This window comes from Silene latifolia, chromosome 7, assembly GCF_048544455.1.
Source record: "Silene latifolia isolate original U9 population chromosome 7, ASM4854445v1, whole genome shotgun sequence".
Classification (NCBI taxonomy): domain Eukaryota; kingdom Viridiplantae; phylum Streptophyta; class Magnoliopsida; order Caryophyllales; family Caryophyllaceae; genus Silene; species Silene latifolia.
In genome coordinates this window covers 17691983-17713596 of record NC_133532.1, presented here as the reverse complement: position 1 = coordinate 17713596, position 21614 = coordinate 17691983, and the positions used below count along the sequence as shown (strand labels likewise).

General features: G+C 37.3%; 3 protein-coding genes across 3 annotated transcripts; 1 reads left to right on the top strand and 2 right to left on the bottom strand.

Moving 5' to 3' along the window:
• Nucleotides 1–3166: 3166 nt before the first annotated feature.
• On the bottom strand, nucleotides 3167–3679 carry LOC141589805 (putative mitochondrial protein AtMg00310). Its single transcript, XM_074410429.1, has one exon. The coding sequence runs from the start codon at nucleotides 3677–3679 to the stop codon at nucleotides 3167–3169; it is 513 nt and encodes a 170-aa protein (XP_074266530.1).
• Nucleotides 3680–3727: 48 nt separating this feature from the next.
• Nucleotides 3728–6240, bottom strand: LOC141589804 (uncharacterized). Its single transcript, XM_074410428.1, has 3 exons — nucleotides 4930–6240; nucleotides 4348–4560; nucleotides 3728–4243 (listed from the first exon to the last, which is right to left on the bottom strand). The coding sequence occupies exons 1-3, from the start codon at nucleotides 6238–6240 to the stop codon at nucleotides 3728–3730; spliced, it is 2040 nt and encodes a 679-aa protein (XP_074266529.1).
• Nucleotides 6241–11775: 5535 nt separating this feature from the next.
• Nucleotides 11776–13342, top strand: LOC141589803 (uncharacterized). Its single transcript, XM_074410427.1, has 2 exons — nucleotides 11776–12215; nucleotides 12532–13342. Exons 1-2 carry the CDS (start codon nucleotides 11776–11778, stop codon nucleotides 13340–13342), a joined length of 1251 nt encoding a protein of 416 aa, XP_074266528.1.
• The last annotated feature ends 8272 nt before the right edge of the window (nucleotides 13343–21614 follow it).

Sequence of the window (21614 nt, the reverse complement as noted above, 5' to 3'; positions counted from 1 at the left end):
GGCCATATTTCGTACCGGGCGAAATTTCACCCGCCCGGATCCGCATACTTTGTAACTTTTGGGCTTTGTTTTGACCTCTATATAAATAGCTTACCACCTAGAATTAAAACCTAAGTTTCATTTAGGAGTATTTCTTGGGTTGTTTAGAAAGAAATCCTTAGTTTATTGTAATCTTTCCTTAATCAAAGCACTAACAATCATTCCTTAACTATAGCTTAGTTACCCTTCAGTTTATGTTAGATCTACTCTTTTCATTAGTTTACATTTAGTTATTGGGTTGTATGTAAATTGAAGACTTGAAGAGATTCATCTTCCTTACATCAATCCAAGTTTGCTCCTTTAATTAGTGTTAGTATAATTCCCATCTTAATTTCACTTCCTTTCATTTTGTGTACATGCTTATTCTTATTTAGTTAACTTGCTTTCACACAATGTCTTTTCTTGCTAGTTTCATGTTGAATTTTTCATCTTTTGTTTCCATTGTTCTAGCCATGTGTGAGTAGTTTATCACTAGGGTATAGGGGGACCTTATGTAGGCTTTATTGGGTTGATTATGTTGGAGTAGGTGTCCTCCACAATAGTGCACATACATAAGAAATCTCATGGATGGAATATACTCGGGATATTCTTTGGCAATACTAGTCACCTGATCAACGTATATCGGTAGCGGTTGGCCAACTAGGGTTTGACGTTACTGTCGTTTGACTGCGGTGTTCACGGGATCCCATTCGGTCACACCTAAAGGAACGATCCCCAATATCAAAGCTAATTTGTATGTGTATCATACGATTACTTAGTCCCTTAATAAATTGACTAAGAGTTAGTCAGTTGATTTAATTTAGAGAGAACGAGTTAAGCACTCGTGCCAACGGAAGTTATTATTTAATTATGCGATAATTGAATAATAAATTCATTGAGACAAGTTTTAGTAATTAATTGTTAATTTACTAAAACTGTACTACTTGACTAATGTGATTAGTGCTAGTACATATTAAATATACATGTAAGTTACAAGTATGTAAATAAGGAGTGTTATTCAGAAAACATAATTGGGAAACACTTTATCATATAAGATGATTAAGTAGGCATTCACATTAATTTGTGAGACAAATTATAAAATCAAAAAGGACCCATAGAAGGTCAATTTGGACCGTGCAAATAGTGTAGTAAATGGGTCTTTAGAAACCATCATTACTAGTTAAGCATGCTTTGTGTTCTCAATGTGCAATTATGAGATTCTTGCATAAAATATAACAAAAAGTAAAATGCATGCTTGAGAACTGTAATATCCCAAATATTTTAAGTCTAAAGTAATTTATTTACTCTAAAAATTTTACACACTTTTACTTTAAAGAAAATAAAAAGAATCTTAGAAGCTACTTGTGTATTTAATTGGGTTTAATTCTTATATTTTTCTTTTATAAACTCAAATAGATTGTTCCCATAGTTGTCAAACCTAATCCTCCGTTCCCTTGTTAATTGCTAACCTGCCAAGCTTTTCAATCCTTTTCTGCCTACTTTTCTCCAAGATAATAATTATATCATATTCCACTATCACCATCATATCAAATTCCGAGCGATAGCTTTGCCAATTCAAATACTCGTTTTACTGCTCCTTGTCCGTGCATTGCTTTCGCCGTCTATTCTTCCCATTCATCTCCTCTAATTTCTTATGGGCAAGGTAACACGATTCTACCGATCTTATTATTACTATTATTATTCGGGGTTGTTTGTGTATATGCTCTATTATTGTGTTTCGTGTGATAGAAAAATTATATTCATGATTTAAGATGTGTATATTAATAGCTATATATTTTATATCTACATTTAATCTTGGTGTGGTGGGTTTTATATTGTCTAGTTTATGTTTAGCGCAAAGACGAGTTGGAATTTTGCGACTGTTATATTGATGTTTGACATACTAGAAGTTTGATGGTATCACAGTGAACATGGATGCGTTTAGAATTTGATTAATGAGTAGTTGATGGCATTATATTGGTCTGTTGGATATGGTACGTACAAATATGTTATACTCGTAACAAACAGTGATCAGTTTCAAGCGAGGGATTGTAATGATAATGATTGAGGAGTGAGAATATTGTTGGCAATATTGACTTTGTTTATTTTTTTTGAAGGGAAACGTTAGACTTTTATTAAATTAAATCAAGGTTCGCCAAATTAAGAACGGAAACGGGAAATCATTCACAAGAAATCGTTCCCCACCAACACTCGAACAAAGTCTAGCACACAAATGAGCCACCATGTTACCCCCCGCTTAACATGAGAAAAACTTCTACAACCTATCGACTTAGCAAGGTTACCCACTTCCCGAGCACATAAACCAAACGGACTACGCATTTCAACGCCTTTACGGACAGCTTGTACCACATTCAGGGCATCAGTCTCCAAGCTAACATTGCATAAACCAAGCCGCTGCGCCACCTCTAAGCCAAAGAGCAAAGCTTTTGCCTCCGCCATCTCCGCCGTCCACCTTGCCCTCACCCTCCGACAGGCTACCACCTGCACCGTCCCTGTATAGTCTCTGCCCACCACCCCCAAACCCACTGTCGAGTCCTCCATGAGTGCCGCATCCGTATTGATTTTAAGAACTCCATCACTCGGTGGTTCCCATGTATATCTGCCCCCCCCCCCCCCCTTTCTGTCACCATATGCTCCTTCGTCATACTAGCAAGGCCCTGATAATCCGCCACCATACGCTCAAAACCCTTGATTACCACTTCCGGGTTGCACGGTTCCTCCTCGAAAATGCGAGAATTCCGAATCGTCCACATTGCCCAAACAAGTGCCAAGAACCTCCCCCTTGCGTCACCATTAATATGCTGCAGCGCCCAACTTAACCATTCCCGGAATGAAGATTGAGGTGCCTCACTCATTATCTCATCAAAGCCACTCGCAGCCCAGAAGACTCGTGTCCAGATGCACAAGAACACCGCATGGATGTCCGTTTCCACCCCTTCCTCACACAACGCACACAACTCACTTGGACAACAATGACGACGGTATAAATTTGCCTTGACCGCTAGCATACCCACACACCCCCTCCAAAGTAAATGAATAAGTTTTGGTGGTACCTGCAAACCCCATAACATTTTCCACAGCCCTCCTCCACAGACTGATACGTACCCCGCAATGGCTCCATCCCCAGCTAATAACCCGTCTTGACCGTATAATCCCCACTTCGACTAGGCCACCAATAAGGCGAATCAGCCGGCAAGTCTCTGCTTAACGGAATTGCTTGGACCCTTTTTACCTCAACCTCCGAGAGTAGAGCATGTAGCACATCTTCCCTCCACAAACCCGTATCCCTATCAATAAAAGCAGCCACGCACATGGATGGGTCAGCTTCGATGTTTGGCAATGGAACCCTTTCCCTCCGCTCCCCTGGAAGCCACGGGTCCTCCCACACCCTTACTGATTCCCCATCCCCAATCCGCCACATGAGACCCTCCATCAACAAAGATTTAGCCCCCCATAAACTCCTCCAAGCAAAGCTCGGGTCATGTCCCCTTCGTGCATCAATAACCGAGCTGTGTTTGAAGTACCTAGCCTTCATAACTCTCCCCACCAAAGTCCCCGGGTTCGTCAACAAGCGCCACATCTGCTTTGCGAGTAAGGCTTGATTAGAAACTCGCAAATCCCTAAACCCCATTCCTCCCATCGCCTTTGGCTTGCACAACTTTTCCCACCTCCACCAATGTATTTTCCGTTAACTCTCCGTAGATACCCACCAAAACCTCGCCATCGTCATATGTAATTCCTCAATGAGCCCTTCCGGTATCGCAAACAGACTCATCATGTAAGTCGGGATAGCTTGAGCTACTGCTTTGATAAGAATTTCTTTGCCCGATTTTGACAACATCTTCTCCTTCCAACCCTGCAGTTTTTTCCATACTCTTTCCTTTAGACAAGCAAAAATATCTTTTTTCGACCTCCCAATAATCGTAGGAAGCCCCAAGTATTTCTCATGCCTATCCACCTCACGGACACCTAGGGCCTCGCATAAACTTGTTCGCATAGCTGGTAATACTTTCTTGCTAAAGACAACTTCCGACTTTGAATAATTAATTTTCTGCCCGGATGCTCGTTCATATTTACTGATAATTTCAGCGATTATCGAACATTCTCTTAAGTTTGCCCTTGCAAAAAGAATACTATCATCTGCGAAAAAGAGATGTGAAACCCTCGACGCTCCTCGACACACCCTTGCTCCATGTAAACTTCCCTACCCACAGCCTCATTGAGCAGATGAGAGAAGGCGTCCGCACAAAGGAGAAAAAGATAGGGCGATATGGGGTCTCCTTGGCGCAGTCCTCTACTCGGTCTAACCAAACCCGAAGCCTTCCCATTTATGAGAAACGAATGAGCCACCCTGGTGACACAGTTCATCACCCTATTCCTCCACATGGACGAGAACCCCATACGTTTGATGACCTCATCGAGAAACACCCATTCCACTCTGTCATATGCCTTACTCATATCGAGTTTCAATGCGACTGTCCCATGTCTGCCTTCACAACCACGCTTCATCGAATGAAAAGTCTAAAAAGCCACAAGAGCATTATCAGTTATAAGTCGTCCAGGCGTGAAGGCACTTTGATTCTCCGAAATAAAGCCATTCAAGAAGCCCTTTAACTTGTTCGCCAAAGTCTTTGAAATAATTTTATAAACTACATTACATAGGCTAATGGGGTGATACTCCGTAGTCTTCTTTGGCGAGTCACATTTCGGAATAAGGACAACATTTGTCATATTTACCCGGTCAATATCCCCTCTCCCTTCCCACCACTTTCGGACAAAAGCACACAAATCCGGTCCAACTATCTCCCAGTATCGTTGCTAAAACAAGGCATGCATTCCGTCCGGGCCAGGTGCTTTGTTTGGGTGCATACTAAAGAGAGCCGACTTTACCTCATCATCACGCAGTGGGCTGTCCACGGCCGCATTCACCTCGGGAGATATCACCTCGGGTATACAACGTAACACTTCCTCTAGTCCTGACGGGTTACTGGAGCAGAATAATTGGCTGAAATATGCCTCGATGACATTTGAAATTTCCCCTTCATCCGTGCGCCATTGACCTCTATTGTCCTCGATCCCATTAATAGCATTCCGTCCCTTTCTTTGCTTCGCCTTGTGGTGAAAGTAGCTGGTGTTCTTATCCCCGTCACGCAACTCGCATTTACGTGCACGTGTGTACCAGTAAGTCTTAACCTGCCGCCTTAGAACATCGAGTTCATTCACAATCTCCCGACACCTAGTCAACATGACTGCGGAAGGAGGTTGTCTCTGCCAAAAGGTTAAGTCAGCTTCTTTCTCTCTTAGCTTCCTTTTCACATCTCCAAATCGCTGCCGTGACCACTCTGCCAGCTTTACCGAGCACACCTTGACTTCCCCCGGAACATCGTCACCAATCTCCCCTTCCCACGCCTCCTTCACCACCCCCCTACATTGTTCGTCAGCCGCCCAAAAACGTTCAAATTTGAACCCCCTCCTCCCCCCTCCACGGTACTGCCCCTCCTCCTCCTCCTTAATAATAATGGCCGAGTGATCAGAAGAATAAATAGGGAAGTGTTGGACAAAAGCCCTAGGAAACAGGTAGCTCCATTCCGTCGTAGCAATAGCTCTATCAAGTCGTTCTCGAACCATCGTCTTAAAGGTAAGTCCTCGCTGCCAAGTGAATGTGTTTCCCCTATAGCCCAAGTCATGAAGCGCACAATCATCAATTGCTCCTCTAAAAGCATCCATTTGACTCTCCCACTGAACCGCACCCCCCTCCTTTTCATTGCCACTTAGTATTTCATTAAAGTCCCCAAATAAAACAATAGGTACCCGGCTCCCACCACAAAGACTCCTCATCAAATCCCACGTTTTATACTTATTACTTGTCTTCAGCCACCCATATATCCCTCCCGCCCTCCACACCGGTGCATTGTGTGCACCAAGGATCTCCACAAGAATGTGATTATTATTATTATACAAAATTAACTGTGCATTAATATCTCTCCACCACAACCCTAAACCACCCACTCTCCCCCTACTAGTTACACAAATACCCGACGAAAAACCACAACTATTAGGTATCTTCTCCAACTCTCTCGCACTCACCATTGTCTCCATTACGAAGACAATGTTTGGGAACTCCCTCCAACACCAATCCCGGAGGGTCCCAACCGTCAAGGGATTGCCCAACCCTTGACAGTTCCTGCTGAAGATTTTCATTGTTGTTCGCAGTGCTGGTCATCGCCAGTCACCGCTACTGTCATAAGAACGTCATCAACCTCGTGCTCCACTCGACACCTCTTATTCACTCCCCGTTCCATCATATCTCCTTCCTCCTCCTGCTCCATTCCCTTCCTTTACCCACTGCCTGCCACCTTAGTACCCTTCATACCACCCCCTTCGCTTCTAGCCGTTCCCATGTTCCTCCTCACTTTTATCACCCTCCTGCCGGCCCCCTCCACACCATGTATCCCCCTCTGTTCCACCAATTCCCCAGCCTTATGTCGCGTTGGCAAATCATCACTTGACGCCCCATCCGAGAAATTTAAATCCCCACCCTCCTTTCTCCCCTCCTTCATGCCCACTGGTCCCTCCCCCGACCCCCTTGTTTTGTTACCATCCTCCGAGATTGATACCCCCCTAAGTAGCTTAACCATCCGACTAAGCTCCTTCTCCTCCTTCCCATCCATGTCATCCTCCCCAAAGCATAACTTCCTCCCACACTTACCAGACGTATTGTCTTTTATAGCTCCCCTGCTAGCAACTCTCCACGGAGACGCTTTCAGCCACTCCCCGTACTTCCTCCCCTCCCCTACTGGGCCCTTCCTCTCCCCACAGTCTTTCTCCCTATGCCCCACCCTACCACATACAAAGCAAAAAAGCGGAAGTTGTTCATAGCTTATTCGTACTCTCCATTGCTTACCCCCCTTCAATTTCATAAGGAGAGAATCAGTTAAAGGCTTACGCACATCCATCACAACTCGCATCCTCATCGACCTATTAATGGTAGGGTTAACAGAATTGTCAACCTCAACAAACGACCCAATCGCATTTCCTATATTCACTGCATTTTCCAAGTTCTGTCTACCCAAAATAGGAAGATCGTAAACCCTAACCCACAAAGGAGAAAAGAAAAGAGGTACCTCAGTAGGTATTGCATCCCCCTGTAAGTCAGAGAGAATGAAAACATGCCTTTCAAAATGCCACGGTTGCTCTGACAATACCCGCTTCTTATCCGCCTCATTATTAAATTCGAACGTGAAAATCTTCTTCTGTCTATCTACAACTTCCCCAACCACGGTCTCCTTGGCCTTCCACGTTGCTATCATAGTATCGATCAAGGATTTTGGATTGACATTGCGTTCCGTCCATAATCGCACAACCACACATAGACGGGCCGCATTCAAACCCTCCTCACCTTCAGCCACCCACTCAACCTCGACAGCAGAGGTTGTCCCCGAGCCATCACTTTGTTCGTCATACGAAATATTCAGATTAATATTTGGTAAACTATCTTGTAACGCCATGAGAAAACGAAAGAAAACAAAAAACCGCCAAAAAAACTGACAAAAAGAGATGTTTTGTGAAAAGGAAGGAAGAGAGAGAGAAGGAAAGATGAGAAAAACTGTCAGAAAACCCTGCAAACTGCAAGGTTCAATCCTAGGAAACCCTAGGGGCACACACCCTCCCAAGAGAAAGCCCTAGAGGGAGCTTTTAGCTGAGGTGTTCTTTTTTACTTTCAATTTTCCAATCTTATATTGACTTTGTTTATAAAGATTGGTATTTGAATTGTCATTGTGGACAAAAGCCACGTCACTAATCAGAGATTTGGTTGTATTGTAGTTTAGGGGGCGTTTGGTTCGAAGGGAGGGAATGGAATGGATTGGAATCTCATACCATTGTGGCATGGATTCTAAATCCCATACTTTATGGATTGGAATCTCATACCATTGTGGTATGAATTCTCTATTTTAAGGGGCGTTTAGTTCGAAGGGGGCGTTTAGTTTATATTGTTTGGTCGAACCTTGGAATGGAATGAAATGTTAAAACATTATGGAATGGAGTTAGAATCTTGGGTTAAAGGTTGGGTATGAGATTAAAGGGGGTTGGAATGGATTTAGAATCCATCCGGATTCTAACTCCATTCCAAAATAGCTCAAACAAACACTAGAATAGATTAAATCCATTCCATTCCATTCCATTCCAACTCCCCTAACCAAACACCCCCTTAATTTGTCATTACTTTTTTCGAGACTTGTGGGTGGGTAGTTTGGAATATATATACTCTAAGTGTTGAGCATGGTTCATTATTGAACCTTTGACGATATTGATATTAAAATTGAGATGAAAATTGGTTACTGGTATTGAGTTATAGGGCACATGTGCCGAGTTATGAGTTATACATAAGAGAAGGACTTAAACTATGCTCTTTTTTCCACTGAAGGACCTCAACTATAAAAAGTTTCCGTTAAGGACCTCAATCCCAAAACCGTTACTTTTTCGTTAGCTTAGTTATTGAGATGTGTGAGAATTATATTTCTTGCTTCATTTTGCTATTTTAGAAAATTAAAATCTCAAATGTTTCTCTAAAAAGAACAAACAAGCTCTATGTGTCTCTCTCCCTACCCTGAATTTCTTTATTTCTTCATCACTGATTGATGTGACTCATATTTCAGCACATTTAATCCCCGAATTAACCTCGTTCCTATGCTTTATAATACTTATTTGGGTCATTTCTTATCATTAGTTTCCCATTTTGCGTATTTTTTGAGGATATGTGTCCTTGGTAGGAGAGGATTGCTAACCTTGCATTCATGAGGCAAAATGGAGCTAAATTGATGGCATCTAATAACCAAGCATCCAAGAGAAGACAATACTAGAAGGCCTATGTAGATAATAAAGTGAAATGGGCAATGATGAAAGGATCCTTGCATCCCCGACATGATCCTTGCGGATTGTTGAGGAGCAAAAGAAGAAAAGCACACTGTCCCAGAATCCGAGCGGATCAGGCAGGATCTGGGCGTCTCACAAAGGCATGATCTGGGCGTCTTGTGGCCAGGACGAGCGTCTTTCAGCAGCTCGAGCCGGGCGTCTCACCAAGGATCCGAGCGGATCACAAGGCAGTACCACCCGTGCTTCAGCACGGGATGCGCAGATCAGCACGGGACTAGCTAGGAAATCCGCTCATTTCCTCCGGGAGGAGCATTTCCTCAACTTTTCTTAGGGTCTTAATAGTCATTTAAGCCCTTAGTAACCATAATCCTTGTACTTAATCTTTAGTATAAATACCCCTTTGTACTACCTAGATTAGCATCAAGTTGTAATCAAGTTTTAATGTTCTCTTAATCCATCCTTAATCTTCTAATCAATTCTTAATCAAGTTATAATACAATTCTAAATATTAATCGCATCTTAATCTTTCCTTAATTTCTCTATTGTCCTTCATTTATTTTGGGTAATTAGAAGATTATTTGGGTTTATTTGGAGGATTGACAACCTTCCATCAATCATCAAGTACTTCTATTATTCTTTGCTTTATTATTTGGAATCATCTTCATGGGTATAATTCTCTCTTAACCTTGTTTAATTATTGTTAATCACTTTCATTTATTCATCATGTTTTGCTTTACTAGTATGATTGACAACCTTGTTAGCATGTTGAACTTGATAATGAGTGAGTAGTTTCCTTAACTAGGGTTAATGGGGAATTAGGGGAAACCAACATGTTTACGTTTGACCTTGACCATGCCTTTGACCCGTTGACTTGAGCCGTTGACCACCGTGACCTTGGCCGTGGGGACCGCTGACCGGCGGGTTGACCACCGTCGGGTCAACCGGTTTTGTGGGGCGTGTTGGTGGCGTTTTTGCGGGATTGTTTTGGGTAGTTTACATCTTAAATTCATTAATAAGATTAGTTAATAATTATACATAATTTAATTATTTATTTAGGTGGTAAATTTGTTGAAGACGATTTTTCATTATTTGATTGGTTAAGAAGAATTGCTAAGAGGTGGGTTAACTACTCAACTATACTATATTGGTAATTGGTGAATTGTTGAAAGATGATTATTGCTGTAATTGTTGTCCTGAGCACATCGTCGTAGTTGTTGTCTTGAGTATATTGTTACAATTGTTGTCTCGAAATAGTATTATTATCATTGTTGGTTGGTTCTCTATTGTTGGTTGGAATTGTGAAAGAGGAATGGCAATGCTTTGAGATTATTTGGTCGGTCAGGCACGGGGATGTGGAAGAGCTGTGGTCTTGTACAATTTTGGTAGGCCAGGCACGGCGGTGTTCGGAGTTGCCATGGACCTGCGCAGTGCACCGTGTGTGGTGTCAGTTGAGTTGCGCGGTTGGTTGAGGCATGTAATGTGGCACACGGTTGAAACGTTTGTGATTGTAGAGGTTTGAGCCTTTTATCGTATCGTAGTATTATTATTGTTGTTTAGTTATCCTACTCAACCTCGTGGTTGACTGTGTATTCGTGAACACCTGTGATGAACCATATTGGGGAGCAGATTGATTTCAGGTTAGCTTGTGAGAAGTGCTGGATGCTTTAAAGGGGGAGCTTGGGACGACATTATCACTTGAGTCTAGAGATCGCCCTAACTCATTCAGACACTAGTTATTTTATTTCCGCTGCGGTTGTTTTAAAAACGTACTTTGTAATAACTATTTATCTCGTTGGAATTTTGTAATAAAGTCTTTTGAGGCACTTTAATTTTATATCATCTTAAAATACTTTAGTATTGTTTGTCTTTTATACTTACTACCTCAGGCAACTGAGATGGTAACACCTTTATTTATTTGGGAATGTCTTGCTAAAGGCTCTTAAATAAATGGAGGTGTTACAAAGTGTTATCAGAGCGAACGTTCCTAAGGCCTAAACAAATGATTTTAATGAACTTAGGATGAGTCTAATAAAATAAACTCGGGGTACACACTGTTTAGGAGCCCTCTTCTAGATTAGAGAGACGTCCTTGATCTGGCCCTTCTCAATTTTGAGCCGGTCACCTCGAGGAAGGTTAAAGAGGGAAAAGGGTAGTTAACGTGGATGCTTTACCTCAAGGGTCTAATTGTGTCCTGAAGTCGCGAGAAGCACTAATTTTATTTGCAGGATGAGAACAAAAGGTAAGAAATTTTGAGACGGATGAAGGACAATAGGCGTGTGGCCTATGTGACGGTTGTGTGATGGTTGAAAATTGTTATGAGCTTGTTTTAAATTGTGGCATGATTATGCATGGAAATTTTCTTAGCATATCATGAAAGGCATAAATTGGAAAAATATGAATTATTGAATTATTGCATCTTTATATGAATTGGTTGTATATACGTGCATTACATGTTTAGTAAAATTTCATGTCTAGAGATATGCGGTATGTGTTGCCCTGAACCTTTAGGCATAAAATTATGAGATTGCATGAATTAAAGACAAAACATGTATCAAAAGTAATTAATTTGGGGAAAAGAACGAGGAAGGCCGTGACCAGGCCGTGGGAGTCGCGTAACACTATTGGTTGGTCGGGCAAGACCAGCTCGACCAATCACACATTTTTTTATATGCAGGAATTTTATCTTCTACCTTATACCACACACTTCCTTAGAACGGAAACTTATGTTTCTTTTTTATTCTTATTAGAACCCAAATGTCACCAAAGAGAGCTACATCCACAACTATGTCATAGGAAGAGATTGACAGACTCATTGCAACCAATGATGCGTTGACTGCTGCGTTGAAATCGAAGACTGCGACGATGGATCCTGCTAAGATGAGTGTTGCCATTGCTCGTCATAATCTGATGAAGCACGATGGACTGGGTGAACCGTCATTCCTGGGAGATTGTTGTAGAGAGTTCGACAACCTTTTTGAATTGTTGGACTGTCCTGAGGAGATGCAAGTAGATCAAACAGCTCACTACTTGAAAGGAAAAGTCGGATTGTGGTGGAATCGTGGTAAGTCAGTGATCAAGGAGGCGTGGAAGGAGAGTGATGAACCGTTTGTCTCATGGAAGGGCTTTAAGGATACCTTGAGAGGCACGTTTGTACCAGAACATGTTCGGAGTAGCATGAGGTCAGAGTTTGAAGCATTTAAGTTGACGGAGGAGATGATGATAGAACATTATCATAACAGATTCATGGAGTTAGCTGAGTACGTGTCAGACTTGAACTATGGCGAGGAGGTGTTGGCTTTCAGGTTTGAAAAGGGTTTAACTACGCGTATCAAAAAGAGACTTGCAGCTGGAGAGCCAAAGTACAGTAGAGGAAGTATATGAAAGAGCGGGACATGCTGAAAAAATTGCTGACATGATGAAGGAAGAGAAGAAAGACAAGGGTGAAAAGAGGAAGGTAGAGACCACTAGTGAAGGGGCTGGAGGAAACAAGAAGTAGAATTTCAATCTACACCGTTCGTTTTCTGCCGGTGGAGCTGTGAGTGGAGGCGGCTTCGGCCATAGTGGAGTGATAAGTGGAGCGAGAGGTGTGGACAGACCACAGTGCTATGGATGTGGTAGGTTTGGTCATAAGATTGTGGAGTGTAGGACTACTGTAAGGAGGAACAATATGAATGAAGGATTTAGTGGTGAAAATTCTAATGGATTTAGGACACCAGTACCTAGCTATGGGAGCAATCGTTTTAATGGATCATGGAATAATCAAAGGAGCTATAACAATAACAACAATTTTCAGAATCGCTTCAACAACAATCAAGGCAATGGAAATGGAGGGAACCAGAATGGCACCGTGAAGCAAGGGACGACGTCGGCATCAACGGTGCAAGGTGGCGTGAAAAACAGTGGCAAGTTGTTCATGATAGGGAAAGAGGCTGCTGAGGGATATACACATGTGGTTTCGGGTACTTTTCTAACCAACTCTAAACCATCTTATGTTTTATTTGATTCGGGAGAGACCCATTCATTTATATCAAGTGACCATGTTAAGGTGTTGGGATTGGTTGACCCAGTAGTAATAAAAGATGAAGTAACAATACCTTCTGGGGAGTTAATAACGTGTACCAATGCATATAAAAATGTAAATATTCTTATCGGGGAAGTTTTGTTTTCTATGGACTTAATAGAATTTCCATTGGGTGGTTTTGAGATTATTTTTGGGATGGATTGGTTGAGTAGAAATAGAGCTTTTATAGATTGTCATCAAAAGAAAGTATCTCTGAAGGGTACAAAGGAAGTAAGAGTGTCTTATAGGGGATTTGTGGTAAGACCAAAGGTGAGACTCATATCAACAATTACCCTGAAGTCGTGTTTTGAGGACAGGAGGATAGTTGATACTATCGCTACGCGAAATAATCGGTGCAACAACGGTTAGATAAGATGATATACCGTTGTAATATAAAATACGAAACCGTTATTACATCGACCGTTGTTATTTCGTGACCACGGTTGTTAAAAAGGCGGAACCGTTATGAAATGTAAATAACGGGTTCAGATAACCAAAATACAATATTAAGAACGGTTCAAAAACCGTTGTCTATAATATTGAAACCGTGGTAGTATTAGTCTGAATGCTCTACGGAAACCTATGACAAAGGTTTTACTGAAACACAACCGTTGTAAAATAGTAAATATGACAACAGTTTATGCTTATTAAACCATTTTAAATGGCATGAATTCGACAACGGTTTGTGATTATTAAACCGTTATATTATGAATGAATATGTCAACGGGTTTCTATTTAAATGCGACCGTTTTCAATAGATTTATTGGCCACGGTTTTATTTTTAAACGTGATCGAATTTATAAATATTTTTTAAAAAAATTGTTTTAGCGGTTCCAAAGAATTTCTTTGAAATGCTAATTTTTGCGATGAATAGTTCCGCTGAAATGCTCTTTTGCAAAATAGCATTTCAAAGAAATTACAAGATTGTTAAATTTCAATCCTGCAATATCAGAATATTATACAGATTGATCTATTCAACCCAGCATTAAAATATTATAAACATGGTAACCAAAAATAATTACACATGGCTCTATATACACACATATATAGTGAGCAGACTATTAACCATCCGCTAATGAAAGAAAATAAGTGGCCCACTTATTTCTCATGTCGGCGATGTCTTCCTTCGAATAGGTTGGGTCTTTGTTGTTGATTGAAGGTGGGAACTACAAATCAAAATATACTTAATCAAAATAGACATAATAAGTGAAATATTACACAGAATTAAACCCAAGTTACATTTGAAATAGTTATTAAAACACACTAACCGGTGAGGGTATGTTGATATACTTTCAGGTGATAATCTCCCACATGGACCGACAACAGAAAAAGGCGCATTCGTTGCTGCCTGGTTGTTGTACAGGAGACTATTATATAAATCACATACAAATAAGCTAAATTAGATCAACCTCTGACATAAACATAAATAAAATGATATGAGTAATTATTAAGAATACACTTACTTTTATCGTGACAAAAGTTGGACTTGATGCTCCAATTATTTGAAACACACTAATTCATAAATATATACAGAAAATTATAATTAGCATTTGACTCAGTAATACTAATGGGACATTAAAAGTATCATAGTCTTAAAAGGTCATACAATAACAATTGACATTATAATGTAAGGTTGTAAACTTACTAAGTCATCATCTTTACAAATTTCTCTGTGGGCGGATGTCCGCAAGAGTCAATCCAGTACACAATGCCTTTTTTCACACTGATTGCCGTTAGCAGCCAATGCTTGCTATGAAATATTGAAAATTGAACTGTTAGTTCATATACATGCATGTAAGCGTGTTAATAAATGAATAGAATCGTGATTCATTATAATAAACTATTATACATACTGATTCTCATTGTATGGGGCAAACCATAGGCTTTTGGGCATCATCAACCGTTCAGCAATTCTATCGATGTATTCTCTGTATGCGTATCCAAAGGACTTATGAGAGAACAATTCAGATGACACGAATCCGTAGTCATGAGAAACATAGTTTCCCTCAGCCATGTGTGTACACAGGTACCTATTACGTTAAATGGAACGAAGAATGTTATTTTCATTGATGATTTAAATAAACATCACTATTCGTAAAACCAAATGCCAAGTTTTAATTAAAAAACTTACTTCATCCAAATTACAATGTGCATAGCATCTAACTCGTCTAGGTCGAGAAACTGACACAGTGATTCCCCATCTATATAAATAGTGAAACCGAAACCAATAACATCCTCTCCGATGTCAATCATGAGTACTTCCCCGACAGCTAGCTTCCTTTCAGCCAGCTGGTGCAAAGCTACGAACGTTGGAGTACTCAATTTTTGCTTATAATCATCGATCTGATATATAGGTTTAAGAGGAACACCAACGTTGTGTGCAGCAAGAGTAGATTTAACCCCGGTCTACAATTTAGAAAAAAATATATATATATATACATTACACGAGACGTCATATATAATTTAAATAACCAAAAAAAAGGAAAAACTCACAATCTATTTTTCAAATTATTACTACCTCTTGAATTTTGGGTGGAGAGGCAGTCGAATCAGTGGCTTTGGGTGTTGACGTAGTAGTCCTAATTTCTGCCTTAATGGCTTCGTGTAACTCCTGAAAATGTAAAAATTCAAATACTTACTATATGTTAGATAAGGTTACCCTAATAAATTTAAAGGCGTTCATTATATAAAATGCGTTCGCTTTAGCATAACTACCCCGAAGATGTCAACAGTAATGAATTCTTCATGCCATTGCACAATAGAACCTACGGTATCTTGCAAAAGCCAATTATCACTACATGGTACTATTAGAATACAATACTTCTCCAGATATAACTCGGTCAATTCCACTTTCCTCCATCCCTCACGGACGGCAATGCCTTGATTGCCTTCAACCTCAACTCCCCTAGCAACAACAATTCTGCCTGATGCCACTGTAAAGGTTTGGTAGTAAAGAACACAAGGCTTCTTGCAAACGACCTTCACATTTTTAATTAATTAGTATATATACATGAACTACTTTAAATAATAAATTTAATTAATTAGTATATATACAGCACTTATAAACTAGTCGTAGTAGCTAATACCTCATCAAAACTCGGAATTGGAGATGATAAGAACGTGTCTTCGGCTCCCACCTCCACCTTCTTCTCCCCTGCCTTCATGGCTTCCTCTTCATCTACCCCATCTTGATCCTTTGTCATGTCTTTCTCACTTTGCATGCCCGCTTTTTTCTTCTTCTCCCCTGCTTCCTTTATGACTTGCCGAACCATAACCAACTCTTCTTCAGATGGCTTATCCTCCGTTTCCACCATTCTGAGTATCAACCTGGCCATTGTTTATAGCTGTGTACTAGAAATGAATATGATTAAAATTAGTATAATTTCAACATATATATATATATATATATATATATATATATATATATATATATATATATATATATATATATATATATATATATATAATTAGGATCACATGAGTCCACCCTATCTTTTTGAGTCCGTGAGTCCATGATACAATATCACACGTTATACTACACAATATCACAGCTTACAGTTTCACACGTTATACTAAACAATATCACAACTGAAAAAAAAAAAAGTTTTTGAAAAAAAAATTCGAAAAAAAAATCGTGATATTGTTTTGTAATACAATATCACACGTTATACTAAACAATATCACAGCATACATTAAAAAAAAAAAAAAAAATCTTTTTCGAAAAAAAAAATTTGAAAAAAAAATCGTGATATTATTTTGTACTACAATATCACACGTTATACTAAACAATATAACAGGTTTAAAAAAAAAAAAAATCGAAAAAAAAAAATTTGAAAAAAAAAATCGAAAAAAAAAATTTCAAAAAAAAAAATTCGTGATATTGTTTTGTATAGTGCGTGATATTGTTTTATGGACTCATGGACTCAAATATATAGGCGGACTCACCTGATCTTGCCTCTCTATATATATATATATATATATATATATATATATATATATAGAGAGAGAGAGAGAGAGAGAGAGAGAGAAGAGATCATGTAAGTCCATCATATCTATTTGAGTCCATAAGTCCTTCTAAGGGCCCTTGGATGAAGGGAATGAAAGGCTAGGATTTGATGTCAATATGTGGCTACAAATTAATCCCTCCACCTTTTCTCTAATTAGCTCATCAATTCAATTAACCTACCTCACTAATCATTCATCATCTCATTATCACAACTTCTTCTCCTCTCTCTACATCTTACTTCTCCTTCCTCTCTAAAAAATCAAAAACCCAAAAAAATGCAAAACCCAAATAAATCATTCATTCATCTCTTCTTCATTCACCACCACTACCCTACCCGACACCACCACCCACCGCCACCACCGCCGCCACCGGTAACTTTTATAAATTCGTTTTTTTTCCAGATTTTGCGTCTCGGTTTTTTTTTCCAGATTTTGTGTTAAATTTGTTGTTTGGAGTCGGTTTATTTTATTTGTTAATTTTGTTGGTTTTTGTTGTTATTTATTCTTTTCAAATCTCTTCTTGTTATACATTTTTTTAAAGATTTCGGGTTCTTAAATCTCGTTTTTTTTTGTGAGATACTTTTTTTTCATCTAAGATCTACTAAATATTTTTCATAAAATTTATTGTTATAATCTTATCTATATAAAAATTCTTATAATTTGTTGATTTTAATCTTATATTTCACATTTTTATATAAAAATGATATAAAATGACTAAAGTTACACAGTTATGGACAAAAGTTATACTGTTATGAACTAAAGTTACACCGTAATGGACTAAAGTTACAATAGGACTGCAGTAAGGAAATGTATAACTTTTACTCAATGAATGTATAACTCCAGCGTGGATATGTGTAACTTCTACCCAATGAGTGTATAACTACATTAGGAATGTGTTGAACTTCTACTCAATGAATGTATAACTCTAGTAACGATATGAGTGACTTCTACTCAATGAATGTATAACTCCAGTAGGAATGTGTGTAACTTCAATGAAAGTATAACTTTTGTTTTCTCATTGCTCTTTGTTGACAAATGAAATATTAAGTATAACAACAAAAAATATAAGTATAACAACAAAAAATAACAAATAAAAACCAACACTATAAATTTGAATTTATATAAGTACTGTTTGTATAAATTTAGTCCATATTTGTATAACTTTAGTACATATTTGTATAATTTTAGTCCATTTTTGTATAACTTTAGTCCTTATTTGTATAACTTTAGTCCATATTTGTCCATTTTTGTATAACTTTAGTCCATTTTGTATAACTTTAATCCATTTTTGTATTATTTTAGTCATTTTCGATAAATTAATTGGAGTTTTATATAATTTAATGTAACTTTAGTCCAATTTTGTTTTATGAGTGTAACTTTAGTCCAAAATTGTGTAACTTTAGTACAAAATCATATAACTTTAGTCCAAAATCGTATTAGTCCAACAAACGTATAACTTTAGTCCAACAAACTTATAACTTTAGTCCAAAATCGTGTAACTTTAGTCTATAATAGTATAACTTCATTCATTTTTTGTATAACTTTAGTCCAAAATTGTATATAATTTTAGTTTTATATAATTTTATCATCTGAACTTTAACTTTAGTCCAACAAACTTATAACTTTAGTTTTATATAATTTTATCATAGATTAGAAACTAAAAAAAACCAACAATAACAAAAACAAAAAAGAATCGAAAATAACTTTAATCCATAATAACAAAAACCCGTTAATCTAACAAAAAAACCGTAAATCTAAGAAATAACAAAATAACAAAATCATGATTCATCAAAAAAAAATTAACAATGAAAAATAAAAATTTAATTTATTACTAAAAATTAAAAAAACCGTCTCACAACAACACCAACACACAAATACTAAAAAAATTATACAAATTGAGTTATATAAAATAGATCTATAACTTTTATATTTTATGCGTATAACTTTAGTCGAAAATAGTATAACTTTAATATGACAAGGGTATAATTTTAATATGACAAGGGTATAGCTTTAATTTTTCAAGGGTGTAAGTTAGTCGTAAATAGTATAACTTCAGTCCTAAATAGTATAACTTTAGTCGTAAATTGTATAACATTAGATTAAATCAAGAAATTATATAAATAAATAAAATAAATTAACAAATATATCCTTCAAAAATCAACAAATCTAAAATAACAAAAAAAAAATCATCTAGATATAAAAAATAATAATCAACAAAAAAACGGAACTTTAAAAAACTTAATTTGTCAACTGAAGTTTAATAAAAATTAACAAAAACTTGAAAAATCATAAAGATTAACAAAAACTCCATTTTATCTATTATGTTGAATTTATGTAAATTTAGTATTTTATTACAAAGTATATATGCAACTTTAATTTTTCAAGGGTGAAACTTTAGTCGTAAATAGTATAACTTTAGTCGTAAATTGTATAACTTTAGTCGTATAACCGATTTAAATCAACAAATTATATACTATATATAAATAAAATAAATTAACAAATCTATCTTAACAAAAACTCGTGAATAGATATGTAAAAAAAAAATTCAAATATTAACACAATTCTGAAAATATAAATATTGAAAATTTCTGAAAAAATAACCAAAAAAACAACTGAAAAAACGAAACCAAATCAAAACAAAGACGACACACATCCACCTGCTTTCTCTTCTTCCCCGCCTGCCATACTGACCCGAGCACACCTCTACCACCTCACGCACCGCCACAACACCACCTAACAACAACAGCCGCCACCTCACGCACCACCACGACACACCACAACACCGCCACACCACGACACTGCCATCACCACCATCCAACAACAACCACCACGAAATATTTAATTTAAAAAACCCGAGATCTGAAATTTAAAATACTCGAGATCTGAAGAAAAATACTCGAGATTTAATATGAAATATGCAAGATTTAAAACGAATGAATATAAAAGTAAAATAAAAAATAAAGAATCTGAAAAGAGGGAGAGAGTGACGATGGGTGTTAGGCGCGTGGTGGTGTTCGGCGTCGGGAGGAGAGAAAGAGTGAGAGAGCGATGGTAACGGTGGTGTCCGCGAGAGGACGTAGAAGAAGGATGAATGTTGTTGCCGGCTGGAGGAAGCCGGAGAAACGAGAGGAAGGCGGTGCTTTTGTGGTTGTGGGGAAGCCGGAGAAACGAGAGGAAGGATAAGGGGGGGAGGAAGGTGGTGGTGCGCAGAGAAAGGTGGGGATGGTTGTTGCCGGCTGGAGGAAGAAGGATGAATGTTGTTGTCCTTTTTTTTGTTTTTTGGTTTGTTTAGATTTTGATTTATTTAGGTTTTGGTTTTTTTTTATTTGGTTTTATTATTGAGAGAGAATCAGAGGAAATGAGAGGAATGAAAGTGAATGATTAATGAGGGATGAGGGAGTGGGTAAAGAAAAGGGAATAGAATTAGAAGGAGTTATGAATGATTAGGAAGAAATATTAGTGAAGTTCATTTGTGACCATTCAATGAGATGAAATCTCAACCTTCAATTCCATCCCCTTCATCCTATGGTCCTTATAAGGACTTAGGGACTCATAAGATGTAAGGGACTTATGAGAACCCTTATATATATATATATATATATATATATATATATATATATAGTCGGGATCCGGTGAGAACTCCTAAATATTTGAGGATTGAGGATTAGTGAATACAATATCACATGTTCTTCAATACAATATCACGAAAAATTTGACCTTTGCCAAAAAAAATTTTTTTTTTTGAAAAAAAAAATTATAATTTTTTTTTTTTTGCACAGGTGTTTTTTTGGTGTGATATTTTATCGAATAACATGTGATATTGTATTTAACAACCTGTGATATTGTAACGAAATCCTCAATCCTCAAAAAGATAGTGTATCCTCACATGATCCCATTCCTATATATATATATATATATATATATATATATATATATATATATAGAGAGAGAGAGAGAGAGAGAGAGAGAGTCAAGTTCAAATGAGTCCACCTAAATTGGTGAGTTCCTAAGTCCTAATCTAAGTTATTGATCTTCTAAGATTGATGGTTGAGATTTGAAACTTCTAAACAATTTTTGGAATGAAACTTTAATGTTTTATAAGTGAAACTTTAATTTGTGAATGAAATTTTACTTCTTTACGATGGTAAATTTAATTTTTTAAAATTATTTTGTAAATAAAAATTTTAATTTATGTATTTTTGAATAAAATTTTACTGTTTTACGAGTGAAACTTTAATGCTTAAAAATGTAACTTTAATTTTTTTAGGCCATTTTTTATATAAAAATTTGAATTATAAAATTATATAATTATAACTAATATTTTTTTTTTATTTAACTGATTTTTGACTATAACTTTAATGGTATATGAGTGTAATTTTAATACTTAAAAATGAAACTTTAATTTTTTAAAAGCATTTTTAATAAAAGAATTTGAATTTATGGAAAAATATAATTGAGACTTAATGTTTAATCTAACTAATTTTTGAGTGAAACTTTAATGATATACAAGTGTAACTTTAATGTCTAAAGGTATAATTTTGATTTTTTTATTTTAATATAAAAATTTGAATTATGTAGTAATTTAATTGTGACTAATATTATTTTTATTTCATTGATTTATGAATGAAATTTTAAT